Source organism: Mchenga conophoros, linkage group LG6 (genome assembly GCF_057382185.1).
Source record: "Mchenga conophoros isolate Kocher_MC1m ecotype Shallow Benthic linkage group LG6, M_conophoros_male_GT1.1, whole genome shotgun sequence".
Classification (NCBI taxonomy): Eukaryota; Metazoa; Chordata; class Actinopteri; order Cichliformes; family Cichlidae; genus Mchenga; species Mchenga conophoros.
The window spans coordinates 43,832,869-43,852,979 of NC_140531.1; the positions used below are offsets into that span (position 1 = coordinate 43,832,869).

The following is a 20,111-nucleotide window of genomic DNA, read 5'->3' on the forward strand; positions in this document are numbered from 1 at the left end:
GGCAAGAGGTACTAGCGCACGCAGGCTTTCAATTGAAATCAGTTACACAGCGATAAAAAGAAACAAAAAATGGCAAGAAGCTGTTTTATTATTAACTGCACAAGCCGGGTGAGCGACAGCCGCGTGAAGCCGACGGGTAAAGCGAATGGTTTTTATTGGATTCCGGCGTGGAAGAGAAATTGTCCAAGCCATGTTTCCAAAGTCAAGTCAAGTCAAGTTTATTTATAAAGCACATTTAAAAACAACCAAGGCTGACCAAAGTGCTGTACAATAAAATACAAATATAAAATACAATAAAACGCAAGTACATAAAACACCTCACTGATAAAAAAAATAAGTTAAAAAAGTAAGTTAAACCTTGCTAAAAGCCAATGAGAAGAGGTGAGTTTTAAGAGCAGTTTTAAAAGTTCCTAGGCTTGTGGAGAATCTGATGTGAGGAGGTAAACTGTTCCACAGTCTGGGTGCAGCCACAGCAAAAGCCCTCTCTCCCCTAGTCTTTAGTCTGTACCTGGGAACATCTAAAAGCATCAGGTCTGCTGACCTCAAAGATCTCCTGGGGCGGTAAATGCTAAGAAGCTCTGCCAGGTAAGGAGGTGCAGTACCGTTAAGAACCTTAAAAACCAGCAGTAAAATTTTAAAATCAATCCTAAAAGCAACTGGGAGCCAGTGGAGAGAGCAGAGGACCGGAGCTATGTGGTCTCTCTTTTTGGAACCGGTCAGCATGCAAGCAGTAGCGTTCTGCACCAGTTGGAGGCGATGCAGACAGGAACGATCTAAACCAGCATAAAGGAAGTTACAGTAGTCCAGCCGTGATGTAATAAAAGTATGGACCACCCTTTCTAGATCGTTCCTGCACAGGTAGGACTTGACTTTAGCTAAAATCTGTAGATTGATAAAAAGATCCCTTGACTACGGAGCTGATTTGTTTATCAAATTTAAAAGCACTGTCAAAAGTAACACCGAGGCTCTTAATGGAGGAAGTACATTTGGAAGTTAGGGGTCCCTAAGTCAAGAAGAGGTGATGGATGGCCTAATATAACGTTCGAAAACACTCCACCTCACATGTTAGTCTGCTCCAAGCATTTCCACAAAGGTAAGTGTTTTGTAGTAGTTAATACGTCTTATATGGCGCTGAACAGAAATCATCGCGCTATGCTCCTTTGTTTATTGTGGCTGTGTGTAATGTTTGCTGTGTTTTGTAGGCAAACCAGCCTACAAAATGCTGGAATGCGATCCAGACTGGGCACCCTCTCTCAAACAGTGAGATTTGATCAGTTAAGACAGAGATCGAAATCAAAACAGCCACGAAAAGGCCCGCGTTCCTGTGGGGCAGAGACAGCTCATCCAGGCGAAATCCATGCAGGTAACATTGTTAATGTACATAAATAAATTCCACTTTTTCCACATTAAGTACTGTGTCTTGTTTTTGCACATAAAATGAACTTGTCTTTGTCTGTATGCATGTGTATCTTTCAGCACCAGTCACTACGAAAACTACAGCTGAGATCCAACCACAGCAGATAGCTTAAACATCTGGCTTTCTACAGAAGCTTTCACCTGGGGACATAGTGCTCGCTGACCGGGGTATTGATATCAAGGAAAGTGTTGCCTTAATGGGTGTCACTTTAAAAATTCCAGCATTTACACGGGGTCGTAGTCAGCTACAAGCAAAAGATGTGGAGGACACACGAAAACTGGCACATGTCTGGATCCACGTAGAACGCGTTATAGGCTGTCTACGGTCCAAGTACACTGTCCTAAATGACACCATCCATTTAGGTTTTGTGGTGCCATGTGAAGGTGAGAACATGACTTTGCTGGATAAGATAGTCGCTGTATCATGTGCGCTCACAAATATGTGCCCAAGTGTTGTTGTGAAGCAAGCAAGTGATGAATAACTGTTTTCCAATTTGTTGTATCAATTTTTTGTGGTTGTTGTTTTTGTTTTGTTGTGCAGCTGTGTTTTTATACAAATCAACTAATAATGCACAACGGTATACTATTTTGCCTTTGTCCTGTAAGCTTCAATAGTAACATGTAACACTGTTGTCAGTTATAAATAAAGACAGTCCTGATGAAAGACTTGTGCAACACTTACTTTATTTGTATCTAGTACAAACTGAAAAGAAAAATAGATTGCGTTGGCCCATTCTGGACAAAGAGATAATTTACAGCACAGCTGTAAAGTGCAGTAGTGCAAATCGGCAAATATTTACAACAAAGTATAACTGTTGTGACAGACATTTATAGCAATTTAAACACGTTCTAATAATTCACTGTGAGTGACAGAACAACAGGTAACACAAACCATAAAGTGCAGAGTACAGGAAGATGGGTCCACCCAAATGTGACACTAAACATGAAATCACAATAAAGTCCTTCAATATAAGAGTTGTCTGCAAGCTTTTTCCTTCCTTTTTTTTTTGTCACGGTAACATCCATGGAATGTGGCCCTTGTGAAACACTGGTTTCTGGATCAGTGTAGTGATTGGCCAAGAGCTCTGGCATCACGACTGCTGCTTGTGGGGTCTCGATTTAAGGCTTCGTAGGTATTGTTGTCACAAGCCGGCTTCGGCATCCTCAGCGTCGCCTGGTCCAGCCTCTGCTTCTGCCCCGTCTGGTCCAGCCTCCTCCTCGCCTGGTGCTGCGGGGGCCACGCCACCTTCAGGTCCCAAACTGCCGCCTCGACATCGGCGGTCATCTGCCAGGCCGCTCGTTGGGCGTCATCGTCGATATGGACGACCTCCCAAATGCCGCCGCTACCTTCCGTGCGGCCGGCCTCCGGACTTGTGTCGCCGCCGCCGTTGCTGTCCGCACGGTCGGCCCCCTGAACTGTTTCCCCGTCGCCGCCGCTGCCGTGTGCACGGTCGGCACCTTGAACTGTTTCCACTTCGCCACCGCTGCCTTCCGCGCGGTTGGCTTTTGGATCTGTGTCGCCAACGTGGCCGGCCTCAGAAGATGAATTGTCCTGGACTTCTGAGTTGTCAGCCTCCGGGCCGGCCTCCTGAACTGTGTTTTGTTCTTGAACTCCAGCATGTGTGTTTGTTTTGGACAATTCACTTGGTTCGCTGGAGCTTGTTTTTGTTCGGTGTTGGTCCCTCCGTCCTGGACCCAAACTGGACACAAACTTGTAAACCTCTTCTAGGATTGGAGGGTAGAAGGGTTTCCAGTTCCTGCAGAGTCTGGCTAATCTTGCTCTAGAGGGCATCTATAGTGAAATAGACCTGTCTTATCTTTTCACCTAGAAGCTGATTTTGTGCTCCCTGTAGAATCAAGTCTGCTCTGTATCCCCTGACAGTGGATTTAAGGCGCAAGCTCTTAGGAACAACTCTGCTTTCTCTGCATCTCAGGTTGAAACGGAGATGGTTCCTATAAGCCGCTAGTTTTCTTGATTCCCTTTCATACTCCCACACCAGTTGAAGGGTGCTCCTCCCAAAATGTACGGCAATATGTCTGTGAAGGTTCTCAGTCATCCAGGTCATCATAGACCTGGGTGACTGAAAACCCTCACAGACATTAGAGATGAAAATACTACAGAAAGCTGCAATGAAAATGAAGTTCTCATTGTAACTGCTGAAATGTCTACAAAAGAGAAACAAAGTTCTTGTGAAGCTTCATAAACAGTTTGGCCATGCATCTGCAGAGAGGTTATTGAGACTCATCTAAAGCTCTGTCAATACAGACCAACAATGTGCATTTATTCTGCAAGAGGTAGATCATGACTGTGACATTTATCAGAGATATTGCAAAACCAAGCCGAGAGCTGCTGTTGGTCTACCTCTGGTTTCTGAGTATAATGAGACAGTAGCGATGGCTCTACATGAGCTGGAGCCTTCACATCATCGACCACTTCACACGCTTCAGTGACGGCAGCATCGTAAAGACAAAGAAAGCTGCAGAGATCGTCAACTCCTTCATTCACACCTGGATAAGCATTCACGGTGCCCCCAGACAGCTCTACACAGATAACGGCGGAGAGTTCAACAACACGGAGCTTCGGGACATGGCTGAAAACTTCAACATTGAGGTAAAGATAACGGCGGGGTATAGTCCCTGGAGCAACGGACTACTGGAAAGACATAACGTGACACTTACAGAAATCCTCCTGAAGGTAAAAAAGGAACAAGGATGTGACTGGCACACTGCGTTAGACTGGGCCCTCATGGCCAAAAACAGTATGCTGTACATGGTTATAGTCCACATCAACTTGTGTTTGGCCAAAACCCCAACCTTCCTTCTGTGTTGATGGATAAGCCACCTGCCTTAGAAAGCACAACTGTAAGCGCAAGAGTAGCTGAACACACATCAGCATTACATGCTTCCAGGAAAGCATTTACTGAGGCAGAGTGTTCAGAAGGGATCATGAGAGCACTACACAAGCAACTTGGGCCTACAGATGACAAATATGAGGCAGGAGATAAAGTATACTACAAACGAGTCGACTGTACAGAGTGTAAGGGTCGAGGTGTAGTTATTGGGCAAGATGGAGCTGTTGTATTTGTAAGACATGGGGGGACTCTTGTAAGAGTACAGCAGTCAAGGTTGAGTAAAGTGGATGCACAGAGTGGAGATAAACAAATACCACAGAGTACTACTGATGATGACACTGACAACAAAGACACAGTTGAAAATGATGAGACAGAAGCACCCGATGGTGAACAGAGTATTAGTGAGGAAGAAGAGATCACTAGTGACAGGGAAACTAACACTACAGTAACATGTCTATGACACAGTCTTCTACATACACTGATCCTGTCTCCTCTGCAGATGTAAAGTTAAGGGCAGGACAGCTGATCACTTTTACGAACAGAGACAACGGTGTTCAACATACAGCCAGAGTGCTAGGCAGACCGGGAAAAGCAAAAGGGCAATACAAAAACTGGTACAATGTGCAATATCTTAAGCCTGATGGTAGTGAAGGTGAAAAGAAAGCTTTAGACATGTCACTTGTTGATGGTCTTTGCACTGAAGCTGAAAACAGAGATGTAGATGTACTAATAACAAAAGATATCTCCTTTGATGCTGCCAAAAAGGAGATTGAGAACTGGCAAAGTAATGGCGTGTTTGATGAAGTGAAAGACCTGGGTCAAAAATGTGTGTCTACTAGACGGTTCTGTACACTCAAAGAAACTAATAATGGTATCGTCCCAAAGGCCCGACTTGTTGCGGGTTTGAAAGACTCTCCAACATGTGCATCTGAGTCCCTCAGACTGGTGCTAGCTGTGATATATCAAAACAAGTGGAAAATGAATTAAATGGACATTACATCTGCCTTTTTGCAGGGAATGGAACTGTCAAGAGACATTATCTTCATCCCCCACCTGAAGCTGGCAAGGACAATGTTCTATGGAAACTAAAAAAGTGTGTGTATGGACTTGCAGATGCTTCACTTTATTGGTACAATAAGGTCAAAGACATTATGGTCAAAACTGGTGGTAAAATATCACAGGTTGATCGCGCAGAATGAACTGGGACTCAACAGCCGTCTGTGTGCATGGGTGTTGGACTTCCTCACTGGCAGAACTCAGGTGGTGAGGATGGGTAGATGCGTCTCTAGAAGCATCACCATCAACACAGGAGCACCACAGGGGTGTGTCCTCTCGCCACTGCTCTACTCCCTCTACACTTCAGACTGTGTGGCCACCCATGGCTCCAACACCATTGTGAAGTTCGCTGACGACACAGTGGTGTTGAGCGCCATCTCCAACAACGATGAGGCGGCCTACATGGCTGAAGTGAAGAATCTGGCATCACGGTGCCATGATAACCACCTCCAGCTGAACGTTGGCGAGACCAAGGAGCTGGTGGTGGACTTCAGAAGGAGTCAGCACAAAGACTACAAGCCCATTATCATCAATGGAGCAAAAGGCTAGGCAGCGCCTGTACCACCTACGACAACTGAGGAAGTTCAGGGTCTCTCCTGAGATCCTCAGGACTTTCTAGCAGGCGCTGTGGAGAGAATCCTTACACAGAACATCACATCCTGGTTTGGGAACAGCTGTGTTGAGGACCAAAAAGCTCTCCAGAGAGTGATCCATACAGCAGAACACTGCTGCAGGATTGCTCTCCCCCTGCTTCAGGACACCTACACCAGGAGATGCCGGACAAGAGCAGCGCAGATATTGAAGCACCCGTCCCATCCTGTAAACAAACTGTTCCAACTTCTGCAATCGGGTAGAAGGTTCCGCATCATCCGGGCAAGGACAGAGAGGCTCAAGAGGGTATGGACATTTGTACAGTTAATGATGTAATAGAGGCACATCAACAACTTTACATTGATAACCTACAGCCGGTTCAGTTACAAGCAGCATGGGCTGTACAGAGGGATGCTTCCTTAAGTGAAACAGAACGGGAGCAACTCAGGTCAAAAATAGGACAGATTTTGTGGGTTGCCAAACAAACGAGGCCAGATGTGATGTTTGACACATGCAGCCTTGGATCTAATATCAAAGGTGCAACTGTGCAGTCCATTCATGAAGTGAACAAAGTTATCTGTAAACTTAAGGCAGAGAAAGTGACTCTTAAGTTTCAGAGCTTGGCTAACAGTGAGGATTTGGCACTGGTTGTTTTCAGTGACGCTTCTTTTGGTAACCTTCCTGATGGTGGTACTCAAGGAGGGACATTAATCGTCCTTATGGGTAAAGGAGGAAAGTTTTGTCCTCTCTTTTGGCAGCCTAAGAAAATCAGGCGTGTGGTCAGAAGTACACTGGCAGGAGAAACTCTTGCCATGTCAGATGGAATAGACACTGCGGTATTCCTGGCAACACTTTTTTCAGAGCTTACAACTGGTAACACTGGTCTGAACGCTCTTCCTTTGATCTGTGTGACTGACAATCATTCCTTGTTTGATGCACTCAAGTCCGCTAAGCAGGTTACAGAGAAGAGACTGAGGCTAGAAATGAGTAGCATTAAAAAGCTCATACAAGCCAAGAAAATCAGACAGGTTTGTTGGTCAGATTCCAAATCCCAACTTGCTGATTGTCTGACAAAAAAGGGAGTTTCACCTTTAACCCTTCTAAAAGCATGAGATGAAGGACTCTGGATACTGTGAAGTTTTCTTTGCATTAAAATGCACTATTGTTTATTGTGTGCAGTGATAGTATGCTTTAAGCAAAGCAAAGCACATTGAAGTGTTTCTGTCACGGCTGGCAGGGTGAGCCGTGTAGTGTTGGAGGAAAAGGAGGACCCAAAATGCAGGCAGCCGACTGATGATATGAGTGAGGGTTTATTTACAGGTGACAGTGGCAGAACAGACAACGAATCATGAGAAAACAACTGAAGAAACCTAAACTAGGAGAACTAAATGACAAACCTGAGAGCATACAAAAGGGGTGTGGGGCAGAGAGATGCAGAGACAGGAACGGAACACCATAGAACGCAGATGAGCCGACAACGAACACAGACTGACACCCACTATACACACACACACACACACACACACACACACACACACACGGTAATCGGGTAATCGCACACAGGAGGGAAGAACAGCTGATCTGGATACACATGATGACTGGAGGACACAAGCTGAACACAATGACAAAAGACACAGACCTTCAGAATAGAACAGGAAATCCAGAACACGAGCCTTCAAAGTAAAGCAGGAAACACACAGACTGATTTACAACACAACACGGGGACATGAACAGAGCACCAAGGACAGACACAGGTAGGGCTGAATATACACCAAACTTCAGGTTGAACCCTAAACTAGTACAAAATCAGAATAAACACAAGGCACAAAAATGAACTTCAAGGAAACACAAAACGCTGGGTCAAAATGACCCAGGACCCTGACAGTTTCCTGGATGTTCAACAAAGTTGACAAGTTTTTTTTTTGTTTTGTTTACTCACACATATATGTATACAAATGTTTAAAAGGGGTGTTTATATTTTTATTTTTAAAAAAAGAAAGAGGGAGATTGTTAACTTGTTATTTTCTGTTATATCACGGCCCACGGTGAGTTGTTGTTATTGTGTGTGAGCAGTAAAACATGGAGTAACGAATAAAGCGCTTGGAGTGAGACCACGACGTCATGTCTTTTGACTTAACAAGCAGAGCTGTACGTTTGAATTTTTTTTAGAAATCTCTCAGTCAGAACATGCTATATCATGTTTAGGTGGAAACTACCGAGCTAACTTCCTGCTAACGTCTAACTCCGTTAAATGTAATAAATCCTGTTTTCATGGATGCCTGGATGTTAAACTTAATTTAAACCTTATAAAGCAGCAACGCTGATCATTGTATTATGCAGGTGTCTGCTAACGCCTAAAACAGAATTAATGCTGAGAGCAAAGACCAAAATAACCATTTTCAGAGACCAGCTTTGCAGTGAGTGTTTCAAAAGTACACTGAACAAAAATATAAACGCAACACTTTTGTTTTTGCTCCCATTCCCCATGGGATGGACGTAGAGACCTAAAATTCATTCCAGATACACAATATAACCATCCCTCCCAAACAGTGGTCACAAATCAGTCCAAATGTGTGGTAGTGGGCACATCTGCTATATTGAGATAATCCATCCCACCTCACAGGTGTGCCACATCAGGATGCTGATCTGACATCATGAGTAGTGCACAGGTGTACCTCAGACTGCCCACAACAAAAGGCCACCCTGGAATGTGCAGTTTTTTGCGCTATTGGGGGTCTGGGGACCCAGAACCGGTCAGTATCTGGTGTGACCACCATTTGCCTCATGCAGTGCAACACATCGTCGCATGGAGTCTATCAGATTGTCACTCCACTTCAATGGCTGTGCGAGGTTGTTGGATATTCGTGGGAACTGGTACACGCTGTCGTATACGCCGGTCAAGCACATCCCGAACATGCTCAATGGGTGACATGTCCGGTGAGTATGCTGGCCATGCAAGAACTGGGACATTCTCAGCTGCCATCTGCCCTGAACAATGTGAACCATGATTCATCCGTGAAGCGCACACCTCTCCAACGTGCCAGACGCCATCGAATGTGAGCATTTGCCCACACAAGTCTGTTACGGCGACGAGCTGGAGTCAGGTCAAGACCCCGATGAGGACGACGGGCATGCAGTTGAGCGTCCCTGAGACGGTTTCTGACAGTTTGTGCAGAAATTGTTTGGTTGTGCAAACCAATTGTTCCAGCAGCTGTCTGGGTGGCTGGTCTCAGACGATCTTGGAGGTGAACCTGCTGGATGTGGAGGTCCTGGGCTGGTGTGGTTACACGAGGTCTGCGGTTGTGAGGCCGGTTGGATGTGCTGCCATATTCTCGGAAACGCCTGTGGAGACGGCTTATGGTTGAGAAATGAACATTCAATGCACGGGCGACAGATCTGGTTGACATTCCTGCTGTCAGCATGCCAATTGCACGCTCCCTCATTGCTTGTGGCATCTGTGGCATTTTGCTGTGAGACAAAACTGCACATTCCAGGGTGGCCTTTTGTTGTGGGCAGTCTGAGGTACACCTGTGCACTACTCATGATGTCAGATCAGCATCCTGATGTGGCACACCTGTGAGGTGGGATGGATTATCTCAATATAGCAGATGTGCCCACTACCACACATTTGGACTGATTTGTGACCACTGTTTGGGAGGGATGGTTATATTGTGTATCTGGAATGAATTTTAGGTCTCTACGTCCATCCCATGGGGAATGGGAGCAAAAACAAAAGTGTTGCGTTTATATTTTTGTTCAGTGTATATAACACAAACCGTTACAGGAGACGGTGCCGACAAAGTCTTGCGTTTTACGAGGAACGCTGGACTGACCTGTAAGTGACTCTTTAATTTCAGGTAGTCAATCATGATGTTCTCGGCCTCCTTGCACTTAAACTGGCTTTTTTCCAGACTGTTCTCCAGGACCCGCAAGTTCTGAAGACAAACACGAATCATTGCTCATTGTGACCTTTGACCTGCACATCTTATAACAAATGAGAACCATATAAAAAGAAACTCAGAGGCAATGACACTTTTTTGTTTTTGAATCAGAGAGGTAACTACCATGGCATTCTCCTCTTTTTTCAAAGTGCGAACACCAGGGGGCGCTACACTGTGCTCTGGTTTCATTCTCCGGTACTCCATCTTCAGCTCTTCACGGCGCCTCTCATAGATCTCAGTGCCATGTTTTAGGGCATTAAGACGCTTCCTGTTGGATAGCACGCAGTCGTCTAGTGTTCCAATGATCTCCTGTGAGACATGCAGAGGAGGAATGCAGTGCAGTCATGCATGCGGACCATGACAACAGATTTAGTGTGCAGTCCCATGAAGAACTAAGAACACCCTTAATTGATTGATCATCATCGGTGTGAGCAGGTCTACAGAATTCAGGTATGTTAACACAATCTTCACAGAAGAGGACGTTCCAGTGAACTCACAACAAGCTCAGAGAAACTGCAAAAGCCCTTCATGATCCTTTTTCTCAGTCAGTCTTTTTCCTTTTGTAGTTTTTTGCTTATTATTGCTGTCATTGTTAGATATCTTCAGTTTGTTAGCCTTTGGTTTGGATTTTCACCTGTGTGTCTTTCTGCTTAGCACTCCAGTTTTGTGCACCCCCTCCCAGTCTGTTTTATCAGCTCTTAAATTAGAATAACAAACATTTTTCACCAAAATTCAGGTGAAATTCCTATGGTGGTCACTTTTTACCGGGAACTGCACAGATTCAAGGTTGATTAAAACACTCAAAATTCACTGAAAGAAGTGCTCATCACGTTTAGATGTTCAAGTGCATAGTGTGGAGGATGTCATAAGGCCTGGAGGCAATCACATGTAAAACACAATATTTATGAGTGTTTTAAGTCGTAAATCGGGGCGATTTGACCCGATCACGACAGGAAGGTTAGTTTGCTCTTTTTTTCTTGCCTTTTTCAGTTTGGTATTCTAGCTCATTTTCTCTTTTATTCTCAGCCCTGATTCTGTCCTTTGTAATTCCCTGAGTTTGTTTTCCTGCCTCCTGCACTCTCTGTGTCAAGTCTGTTTATTTCCTGAGATCTGTTACTTGTTTTACCTTGTTGGGTTTTTTGTCTTTTGTGCTCTGTATTTAGTTTTACATTCCTTGTCTTGTTTTCTCACTTAGGTTTAGCTGCCCTCCCTGGCATGCCTATTTGTTCCTTCAGTTTGTCTCAGTTCTTTGTTGTGTCCTCTCTCATGGTTGCATGTCTTCTAACTGTTGGCTCTTTAGTTTTGGACCCTTGTTCCTGGCCAGCCTTTGTTTTGTATTTTGAGTTTATTTCCTTTCCTGTCCTGCATTTGGGTCCAAATCTTGTGTGCCACGCAGCTGGACGTGACAAACCCAAAACAGCTTTAGCAGATAGTCTGCACACCTTAGTGAGCATGTTAAAGGTTAAGGGCCGTGGAGGACTGATGATTTAGGGACCTACGAGTCACTGAGTGGACCGTGGACACCTCTACATACCCAAGTATTCCAGAGTCAGTGTGAGGCCATCTGTCCCACAGCTAAAGCTCGGACCAAACTGGGTCATCAACGCGATAATGTTGATGACCCAGTTTGATCGGCATGAGCACCATTTCCAATAGAACGACTGGAAAACCAAAGAATCAAGGTGCTGCAGAGCTCAGAGAGGTGTGCAGAAATGAATGGTGCAAACCGCAGTACCTATCCCTACAACTAAAACTTCAAATGATTTCACGTTGCGCTTACATGACTCTGGTAATTAAAACCTTGGAAAAGATCTTTAAAGTGTTATTTGATCCCCCATTAATGGTAAACTTGATCCTTCGTAATTTGTTCATCAGCAGAGTGAATGCTTTGATGATGCTAAACCCTTTATATTAAAGTCTGTCTAAGAGCACCTCAAAAAATCCAGTCCTCACGTTAGACTTCTGTTTGCTGACCTCTCTGCTTTTAATAAGAAGCAGCCTCACGTTCCAAACTCCCAGAACAGCTCCTGATGCTGACTTTAAACTTCCTACTGACGAGTCGACAAGTCCTCATTAACAAATGTCCGGCAGGACTGTGTCATGCTCTGGTTCCCCTCAGGGATGTGTTCTCGTTATTATGTATGCCGACAGCTGCAGGACTTCTTCTGAGGACAGATTTATAATTGCCTGATATCACTGTCCTCTGAGTCTGTCCACGGCCCTGTTTCGCCTGAATTTGTGAAGTAGTGTGATGATAACTATCTGGAGCTAAATGTGTGTCAAAAACAAAAGAAATGATCATTGATTTCAGACGCGTAACCCCGAGTATAAAGCCAGTGTTATTTGTGAAATAGTGCAGTCTTATAAATATCTCGGCACAGCCTTTGTCAAATATCTCCATCATAAAACAGGATCAACAGAGAATGTGTTAGTGGGGACGTTTTATGGCATTTTTATTGTTCATTTATTGAAAGTCTTTGAAGATTTTCTTTTATCTGCTGGCTCAGTATGTATCAAGGATAGAAACTCGCTCGGCAGTGTTGTTAATAAGTTGGTCGCCGTGACCTTGGACCCGGCCCAGTGTAGAATAAACTAAACTTAAAGTCCTTCATTAAAATTCAGAAACCTAAAATCCTCGTTTCTCAGCTCTTAGATTACTTACTGCTGACAGATGATGAATATTTCTGTGAATTTCTGTGAAAATATTTCTTCATTTCCAGTTAATACTTGCACAGCTGCTGTTATTGTGTATATATTTATTTATATTTCTCATACATTCTTATATAGTTCTATATTGTGTATTTTGTTGTACAGTTATTTTATTTTCAACTTTAATTTATATATTTATCTTTATCTTATTCTTCCCAGTTAAATTTACCCTTCATTCTAATTTGTGTTGTACAGTTATTTCATTTTTAACCTTAATTTATATTTTATTCCTTCCTAGTTAAATTTACCCTTTTAAATTTTTCATATTTATTTCCTATCTTATTCATAGCCTTTTCCTTTTTTGTTTTCTTTAGGTCACGAGCAGTTGTCCAAGCATTTCACTACATATCGTACTGTGTATGACTGTGTACGTGACAAATAAAATTTGAATTTGAATGTTTATTCTTATACATTTCTCCTTGTTATTCTATTTATTTATTTCATCCTTATGTTATTTTTCTTGATCTCAGCTTTACTGTGCATCAAAGCTGGTTTAAAGACTGTGTGTTATGTGTAAGCTGCAAGCAAAAAGCTCTTTTGGGGATTAATGAAGTCGAATCTGAATTAGTGCTGTCAAGAAGAGTGGACCAAAATTGCCCCACAGTGATGTGACAGATTGATAAAGTCAGAAAAACAATGCTGCAGCTTATTGCTGCTCAGTCACTGGCGGACTTATTTCTTCACAGTACTGCATTTCAAGTAAAATCGGAGTTCAGGGTGCGTGCACAGGCTTCCTCTCACCTTCACAGACTTGTTGCGGTAGGATTCCCTCTCCCTTGCTCTGTTTTGAAAGGCCGCTCTGATCACCTGCTCATCACGCTAAGAGGCAGACACCAGTGTCACCAAAAATGAATTCTAAAACACATTTTTTGCGTGAGATAAACGTGGTTAAAAAAGAGGAAAAGAAGGAGGATTGTTGTCTCCAGCTTCATAAGGACCATAAATGGCTTCCAGCTAGGTAGGCCAGGTTTCTCAGTCTGTGTGTGACTGCACTATTATCTTCTTTATTTTAAATTAAATAAAGTTCAGATCAGCATTCAAACATCTTTAGCTTGTGTTGTGACCATCTTACAGCATGAGCTCCCGCCAGCTTCCTGTGCAGCCTCCTGTTGTCCTCCCTCAGCTGATGGATCAGCTCCTGGTTCTTCATGATGGCAGCTTCATGTCTGTCATAGCACGCTTTTCTCTCCACCTCTATGGACACGTTTCATCACCACCACAATAATACAGAGAAACAGGTGACCCACAGTCACCTGCTGAATTTATCGGCTCTAAGTCAATTATAAGTGTTAAAGTTCATTTAAGAACCTAAATGGCAGTTTGCTGTTTTTCACTAAGCTGCTTCGTCTCGACTCTTTGTGTTCTAGGTGTTGCACTTTCTGCAGTTTATCACAGATGTGAGTAATGAAAGAGCTGTGTGAGATAACTGCGTAAATCATGCTGATTGTAAAATGCTTCATAAAGTTAAAATGAAATATCCTCAAGCTGGATGCCTACCTGTGCTTTTCTGTGCCATCGTTTTTTTCTTCTGATGAAAGAAAGATGGAACTCAGCAGGACCCTGAGTGTACCTGTCAGATGGTCACAGCTGTTGCTCGATATAACCAAAATAAGGTTGCACTGTTTTATATAAAATTAAAGTACACCTTCCTCAGACAGACAGACCACTGTTGCTTGTGTTTACCTCACAGCGACTGTATGATTTACATTCATTAGAGGGGATTTCAGATGAGGAGTAGCGATCATTCAGGATGGAAGTAGAACCTCCATAATACAGATCTGATTGTCACGAGAATCAAGCTATGGCTCATGTGTAAAACAAATCATTATCTTCAGTAATCAGTCCCAGGTGTTTTGGAGACTATACAAACAATAACATTGTTGTTTAAATTTTATTTTATTTAATAACTGTACAGTACTCTCTGTTTATAGTAACCATTGTCCTTAATGTAAATATGTAAGAAAAATTGTGTATGTTTCTGTCCTGTGTACTGTTTGTTTGTATATTTGTCTTTTTGGCTGCTGTTACAACCAAATTTCCCCTTGTGGGACAATTAAAGGATTATTCTATTCTATTCTATTATTTATTTTACAGCTGAAAATATCAATCACAGTTTAGGGCACTGAGAATTTTAGAAGACAAGTCGTTTTATTCATTCTCTGCAGCTCATTTAAAGACACTGATCAGCTGCAAGTGTCGAAACTTTGTCGTAATCGACACGAACTGGAGACAGCAAGCGTCTTTATCCGTGAGCTCTTTCATCGCTCAAATCTGTGATTAACTGCAGAAAATGCAACACCTGGAACACGAAGAGCGGAACAAGCCGCTAAGGTGCACCGGCTGCCTCCAGCTGAGCTGAAACCCGCCGAACAAACTTACCGAGCAGTCTGATTTTCCGCTTCAGCCCCGTGATGTGTTCAGCTGCCATCGCTGTGACTTCCTTCAGTCAGTGGCGGAAAACGAAGCCTTTGTTTCTGTTGGAGTTGGTCGCAGTGTTGCCTAGCAACGTGTACACCTAAAGCCAAACCAGGGCTCGTTGAATGAATAGTCGCGTCATTCTCCATTCAATCCAGTAAGGATCGCTGAGTCTCGCGATAGTTCAGGTGTTGTGCCAGAAAGTGATTGCCGTCCGCGGGAGCGCGCAGCTGCTTAAAGCTGTAGGGCCCAGATCCGTTACATAGACGGGATCAAACTGAGATAACGTGCTGTTACGTTTCGGTGTTGTCAGTGTTTTGTTTTTGCGTGACTGTCATGTGTTTCCTGTTTTATTTTGAAGGTCTGTTGTTATCTTAGTGTGTTCAGTTTACGTTTCCTTGTCTCGTCAGGTCTAATTTGCCCCAGCTGTGTTTCCCTCCTGTGGTCCATTCCCTGATTGCTCCTTCTATGTATTTAAGCCCTGTGTGTCAGTTGGTCATGGTCGCGATCTCCCCCGTGTTGTAAATAGTTTGGTGTTTTGTTGTAAATAAATAGTCTGTTGTAAATAGCTGTGAATGGGTTTGTTAATATTTTCGTTTGAGACACCTTCGTTTTGGGATTTTGGTGGAGAGCTTTAGTTTTTTTCTCGTGTGTTTTTTTTCTTATTTCTATTTTCATACGTTGCACGCCGGTTGCCTAGGCCGGGGTGTAACAGTGCAAAAAACACATTCATGCCTCTGTTATTATGGAGGGACAGGAGTGACTTGAATGAATGAATTAAATTGGCCATTAATTAATTCATTAAATGTTTCATTAATTATTTAATCAGAATCAGAATACTGAGAAATAGCTCTAATATATACAGATCACTCAATTATAAATATCAAGAATGGACAGAGGTGATTATAAATAAATATCAAGAATACTGACAAAGAAAATTACAGATTAGTAAAGAGTGTGCGCAAAAGACTGCAACTATTGTAGTGTTTACAGCGTGTTAGAGGAGGAGTTGTACAGGGGGATGGCCACTTCCTGTGCCATTCAGTGGTGCTTTTTGGTTATCTCAGTCTGATTAAGTGTGCTCCTGTGACTGACCAGCACGTCATGGAGTGGGTGGGAGGTATTATCCAGCACTCTTTAGTTTGGACAACATTCGCCTGTCAGACACCACCCTAAGGGAGTCCAGCTCCATCCCCACAACATTACTGGCCTGGTAAATCAGTTTATTTACACTTAGACTTAGAGCTTTTATTGTCATTGTGCGGTTTCTTGCACAGCAAAATTGGGTAGCTGGACCACAAAGGCGCACAAGTAAAGAAAAGAAAACAATATGCAACGAGGGAAAAAAAATAAACGGCAATATATATGCACCCATATATGTGAGTGAACTATATCATGGTGTATGCGTAGAAATATTGAAACAGAAATATCATGCGGATGTAAACAAGGGCAGGTATATAATATAATATAATAAATAAATAAGGGTGGAGGGGCTATCATTTAGCGTGGGGATGGTAATTCCACTGAGACCAAAATATTGCTCATACCAAAGATGTTGCACATGAGCCAAAAATATTGCACAGAACATGGAAAGAATGAGATACTGCAAATTGTTGATCAACAGCGGTGTCAGAGGGGTTTAATCTGTTGGCATCTGCGAATGATGTATTTAATTAATTCATTTTGTCACTCCGGGCCCCTGCATGTATTTGTTTTGTTTTGTTTGTTTCTTTGTTGTTCCCTTTGCACTTATCTCCACCCCCTGCCTAGAGACAGCCAGTTTGGCCCCAAGATGGCAGTGTCAGTGAGTGTGCATGAGTTTCTCTCCAAGCCATGTATGTTTTAATGTGATTATATCACAGATTCAGACATTGGTCTTAGTAAGCTGGAGTTATCTGAACCTTTTTTTACTACAATCAACTAAACCTGGCCTGCTCTGCTTGCCTTCTCTTTTGGCCGAGCCTGCATCTCCAGCCAGGCCTGCTCTGCTAATCCAGCTTGCTCCTCCAGCTAACCCTCTTCTGCTAAGATTGCTCCTCTGGCTGAGCCTGCTCTGCTAACTTGGCCTGCTCCTGCTTTTCAATCTGTTTTCAGGGTGTGACATAGTACAATTATAGCTTCTCTGAAATGGTAAATGGCCTGTATTTATATAGCGCTTTACTAGTCCCTAAGGACCCCAAAGTGCTTTACATATTGTTAGATTATAATATTATTTTATGCCATGTTATACCCCTAACTAAAGATTGTGAATTATTATGTAGTTTTAGTTTGCATTATTCTCCTGAATTAGAAGAAGCTGATAACTATTGCATTCGTTAAACTGATTTGCATTACATTAGACTGCTGATTTATTGTGGATGAATGATATTGTTTTATGATGCATTATACTGCTGAGTTATAAGAAATACTGTTTGCAGAAAGTCATCGCCTTATTTGTCTGATTAGAAGAGAACAGAGCATACTGGAGTTTTCTGCCCCATCTCAGCAGGAGCAGATAAACGGGGAGCCAAGGTCGTAGCTTAGGCGCCGTGTGAGAGAAAAGCATGTGAATGTTTAGGCTTTTATGATAAGGTGGGAGAACCAGAGGCTATAAGAGTTTGAGCAATGCTCCACCATTTTGAGATCTGAGGCTGTCTGCATACGGTGTCCATCTCCCACGTGTGTGATCATTAAAATCATCGTTTGACTTGACCCGGCCGGACCAAATTCAAATTCAAATTCAAATTTTATTTGTCACGTACACAGTCATACACAGTACGATATGTAGTGAAATGCTTGGACAACTACTCGTGACCTAAAGAAAACAAAAAAGGAAAAGGCTATGAATAAGATAGGAAATAAATATGAAAAATTAAAAAGGGTAAATTTAACTAGGAAGGAATAAAATATAAATTAAGGTTAAAAATGAAATAACTGTACAACACAAATTAGAATGAAGGGTAAATTTAACTGGGAGAATAGGATAAAATATATAAATTAAAGTTGAAAATAAAATAACTGTACAACAAAATACACAATATAGAACTATATAAGAATGTATGAAGAAATCTAAATATAAATAAATATATACACAATAACAGCAGCTGTACAAGTATTAACCGGAAATGAAGAATATAGTGACCAGTGTTGTGCAAAAACAATGTCCAGAAAGTCCAGTGTGTGTGTAAGAACCATATGTGTGGGTCAGTACTGTGTGGTGGTGTGATTGAGAGACCGTATCGCCTGCGGGAAGAAGCTCCTCCTCAGTCTCTCTGTGTTGGTCTTCAGGGAGCGGAATCGCTTTCCTGACCTCAGCAGAGAGAACAGTCTGTTGTTGGGATGGCTGAGGTCCTTCACGATCTTCCTGGCCTTGGTCCAGCACCGCCTGCTGTAGATTGAGTGCAGGTCAGGGAGCTCGGAGCGGATGGTGCGCTCAGCTGACCGCACAACCCTCTGTAGAGCTCGTCTGTCCTGCATGGTGCTGTTCCCGAACCAGGTTGAGATGTTTCCCGTCAGGATGCTCTCTATGGTGCACGAGTAAAAGTTCCTGAGCACCTTGGAGGGCAGTTGGAAGTCTCTCAAGCGTCTGAGGTGGTAGAGACGCTGTCGGGCCTTTTTCACCACGGTGTTGATGTGACAGGACCATGACAGGTCCTGCGTGATGTGAACTCCGAGGTATTTGAAGCTGTCCACTCTCTCCACTGAGCACTCGTTGATGACGGGGGTCTGGTAGTTCCTCTCCTGCTTAGTGCTGAAGTCCACTATCAGCTCCCTTGTCTTACTGACTGTTACGTGCCAAGGGGTGTGGCTTTGCTTTTGTACTCTGTTTTGTGTTCTATTCATCTTTCAGGCGTCAGGCCTCCTCTGATTGGCCAGTTCGAAGTTGATTGGCAGGTGTCTATTGGCTGGACTGGGCTCAGTTGGCCAATCACACTCCAAGGAACACTACAAATGAGCCGCTCCCTGGCCAGCTGGTGGCTGCTGGCTTCTGCTTTGACAAACATTTGCGAACAGGCATCTTTATGTTGTGTGTGGTGGGAGGCTGGACAGGTAAGCCGGGGTACCCTATACACTGGTTGTAGATTTTACTCTGTTAGTCACACTAGGTTATGCGGTTGATGCCACCCTTGTATGTTTTCACTGACTTTTATCGTGTAGCTAGGTAGGCCTTTTGTTTTGCATTTTTCTTTCAGTTAGGCTAGGCTCTGGAAGCTACTGACCTCTTTTTGTTTTATTACTTTCTTTGATTTGGATCAACCGCCCAGTCCTCCTCCCCCACCTCTTTACTGTTGTTAAATTTGACTATCCAGGCAAGCACCCAATAAATCCTGCCTGATACTTAACTGTTCTGTGGTCTTCCTCCTTCATTGATTGTGGTTGTCCAGTGTTGCTGTCTCCTTCCTACCTTTGCCTCCGCCATGGTGGGGGGGACGTAACACTGACGTTTAGAAGGAGGTTGTTCCTCTGGCACCAGTTCTCCAGATTCCTAATCTCCTTCAGGTAGGCCGTCTCGTTGTTATCAGAGATCAGGCCCACCACGACGGTGTCGTCAGCAAACTTGATGATGGTGGTGGAGCTGGTAGTGGCCACACAGTCATATGTGTACAAAGAGTACAGCAGGGGGCTCAGAACACACCCCTGGGGGGCTCCAGTGCTGAGAGTGGTGGAGGCTGAGACATGTCCGCCCATCCTTACTGCCTGTGGTCTGCCAGTTAGGAAGTTGGAGATCCACTGACACATAGATGAGCTGAGTCCCAGATGCTCCAGCTTGGTGGTGAGTGTGGAGGGAATTATGGTGTTAAATGCAGAGCTGTAGTCTATGAAGAGCATTTTAACATAATTCCTCCTTCTAGTGTCCAAGTGAGTGAGTGATGTGTGGAGGAGATGAGAGATGGCATCGTCTGTGGAACGATTTGGACGGTAAGCGAACTGTAGTGGGTCCAGTGTGTCTGGTAGTGAAGAAATGATGAAGTCTCTGACCAGGCGTTCAAAGCACTTCATCACTACTGAGGTGAGGGCTACAGGGCGATAGTCATTGAGAGAAGCAGGGTGGGGTTTCTTCGGGACAGGAACAATGATGGACTCTTTGAAGCATGTGGGGATCACCGACTGAGATAAAGAGATGTTGAATATCTCAGTGAACACAGGAGCT

The 20,111-nt window shown here is 43.5% G+C and overlaps 1 protein-coding gene across 2 annotated transcripts in view; it reads right to left on the reverse strand.

The window, feature by feature from the left end:
• Positions 1-15,141, reverse strand: part of LOC146573465 (outer dynein arm-docking complex subunit 3-like) — a 29,819-nt gene extending 14,678 nt beyond the window's left edge. The window contains exons 1-5 of one of the 2 annotated variants that reach the window (XM_085278363.1): positions 14,945-15,141; positions 13,638-13,759; positions 13,307-13,384; positions 9,980-10,165; positions 9,749-9,850 (exon numbers count right to left, since the gene is read on the reverse strand). In XM_085278363.1, coding sequence (XP_085134489.1) covers positions 9,749-9,850; positions 9,980-10,165; positions 13,307-13,384; positions 13,638-13,759; positions 14,945-14,993 — 537 coding nt within the window. In that variant the 5' untranslated portion in view covers positions 14,994-15,141. The remainder of the gene's footprint in view (positions 1-9,748; positions 9,851-9,979; positions 10,166-13,306; positions 13,385-13,637; positions 13,760-14,944) is intronic. The other variant, XM_085278364.1, reaches the window with a different exon arrangement.
• Between the last annotated feature and the right edge of the window lie 4,970 nt (positions 15,142-20,111).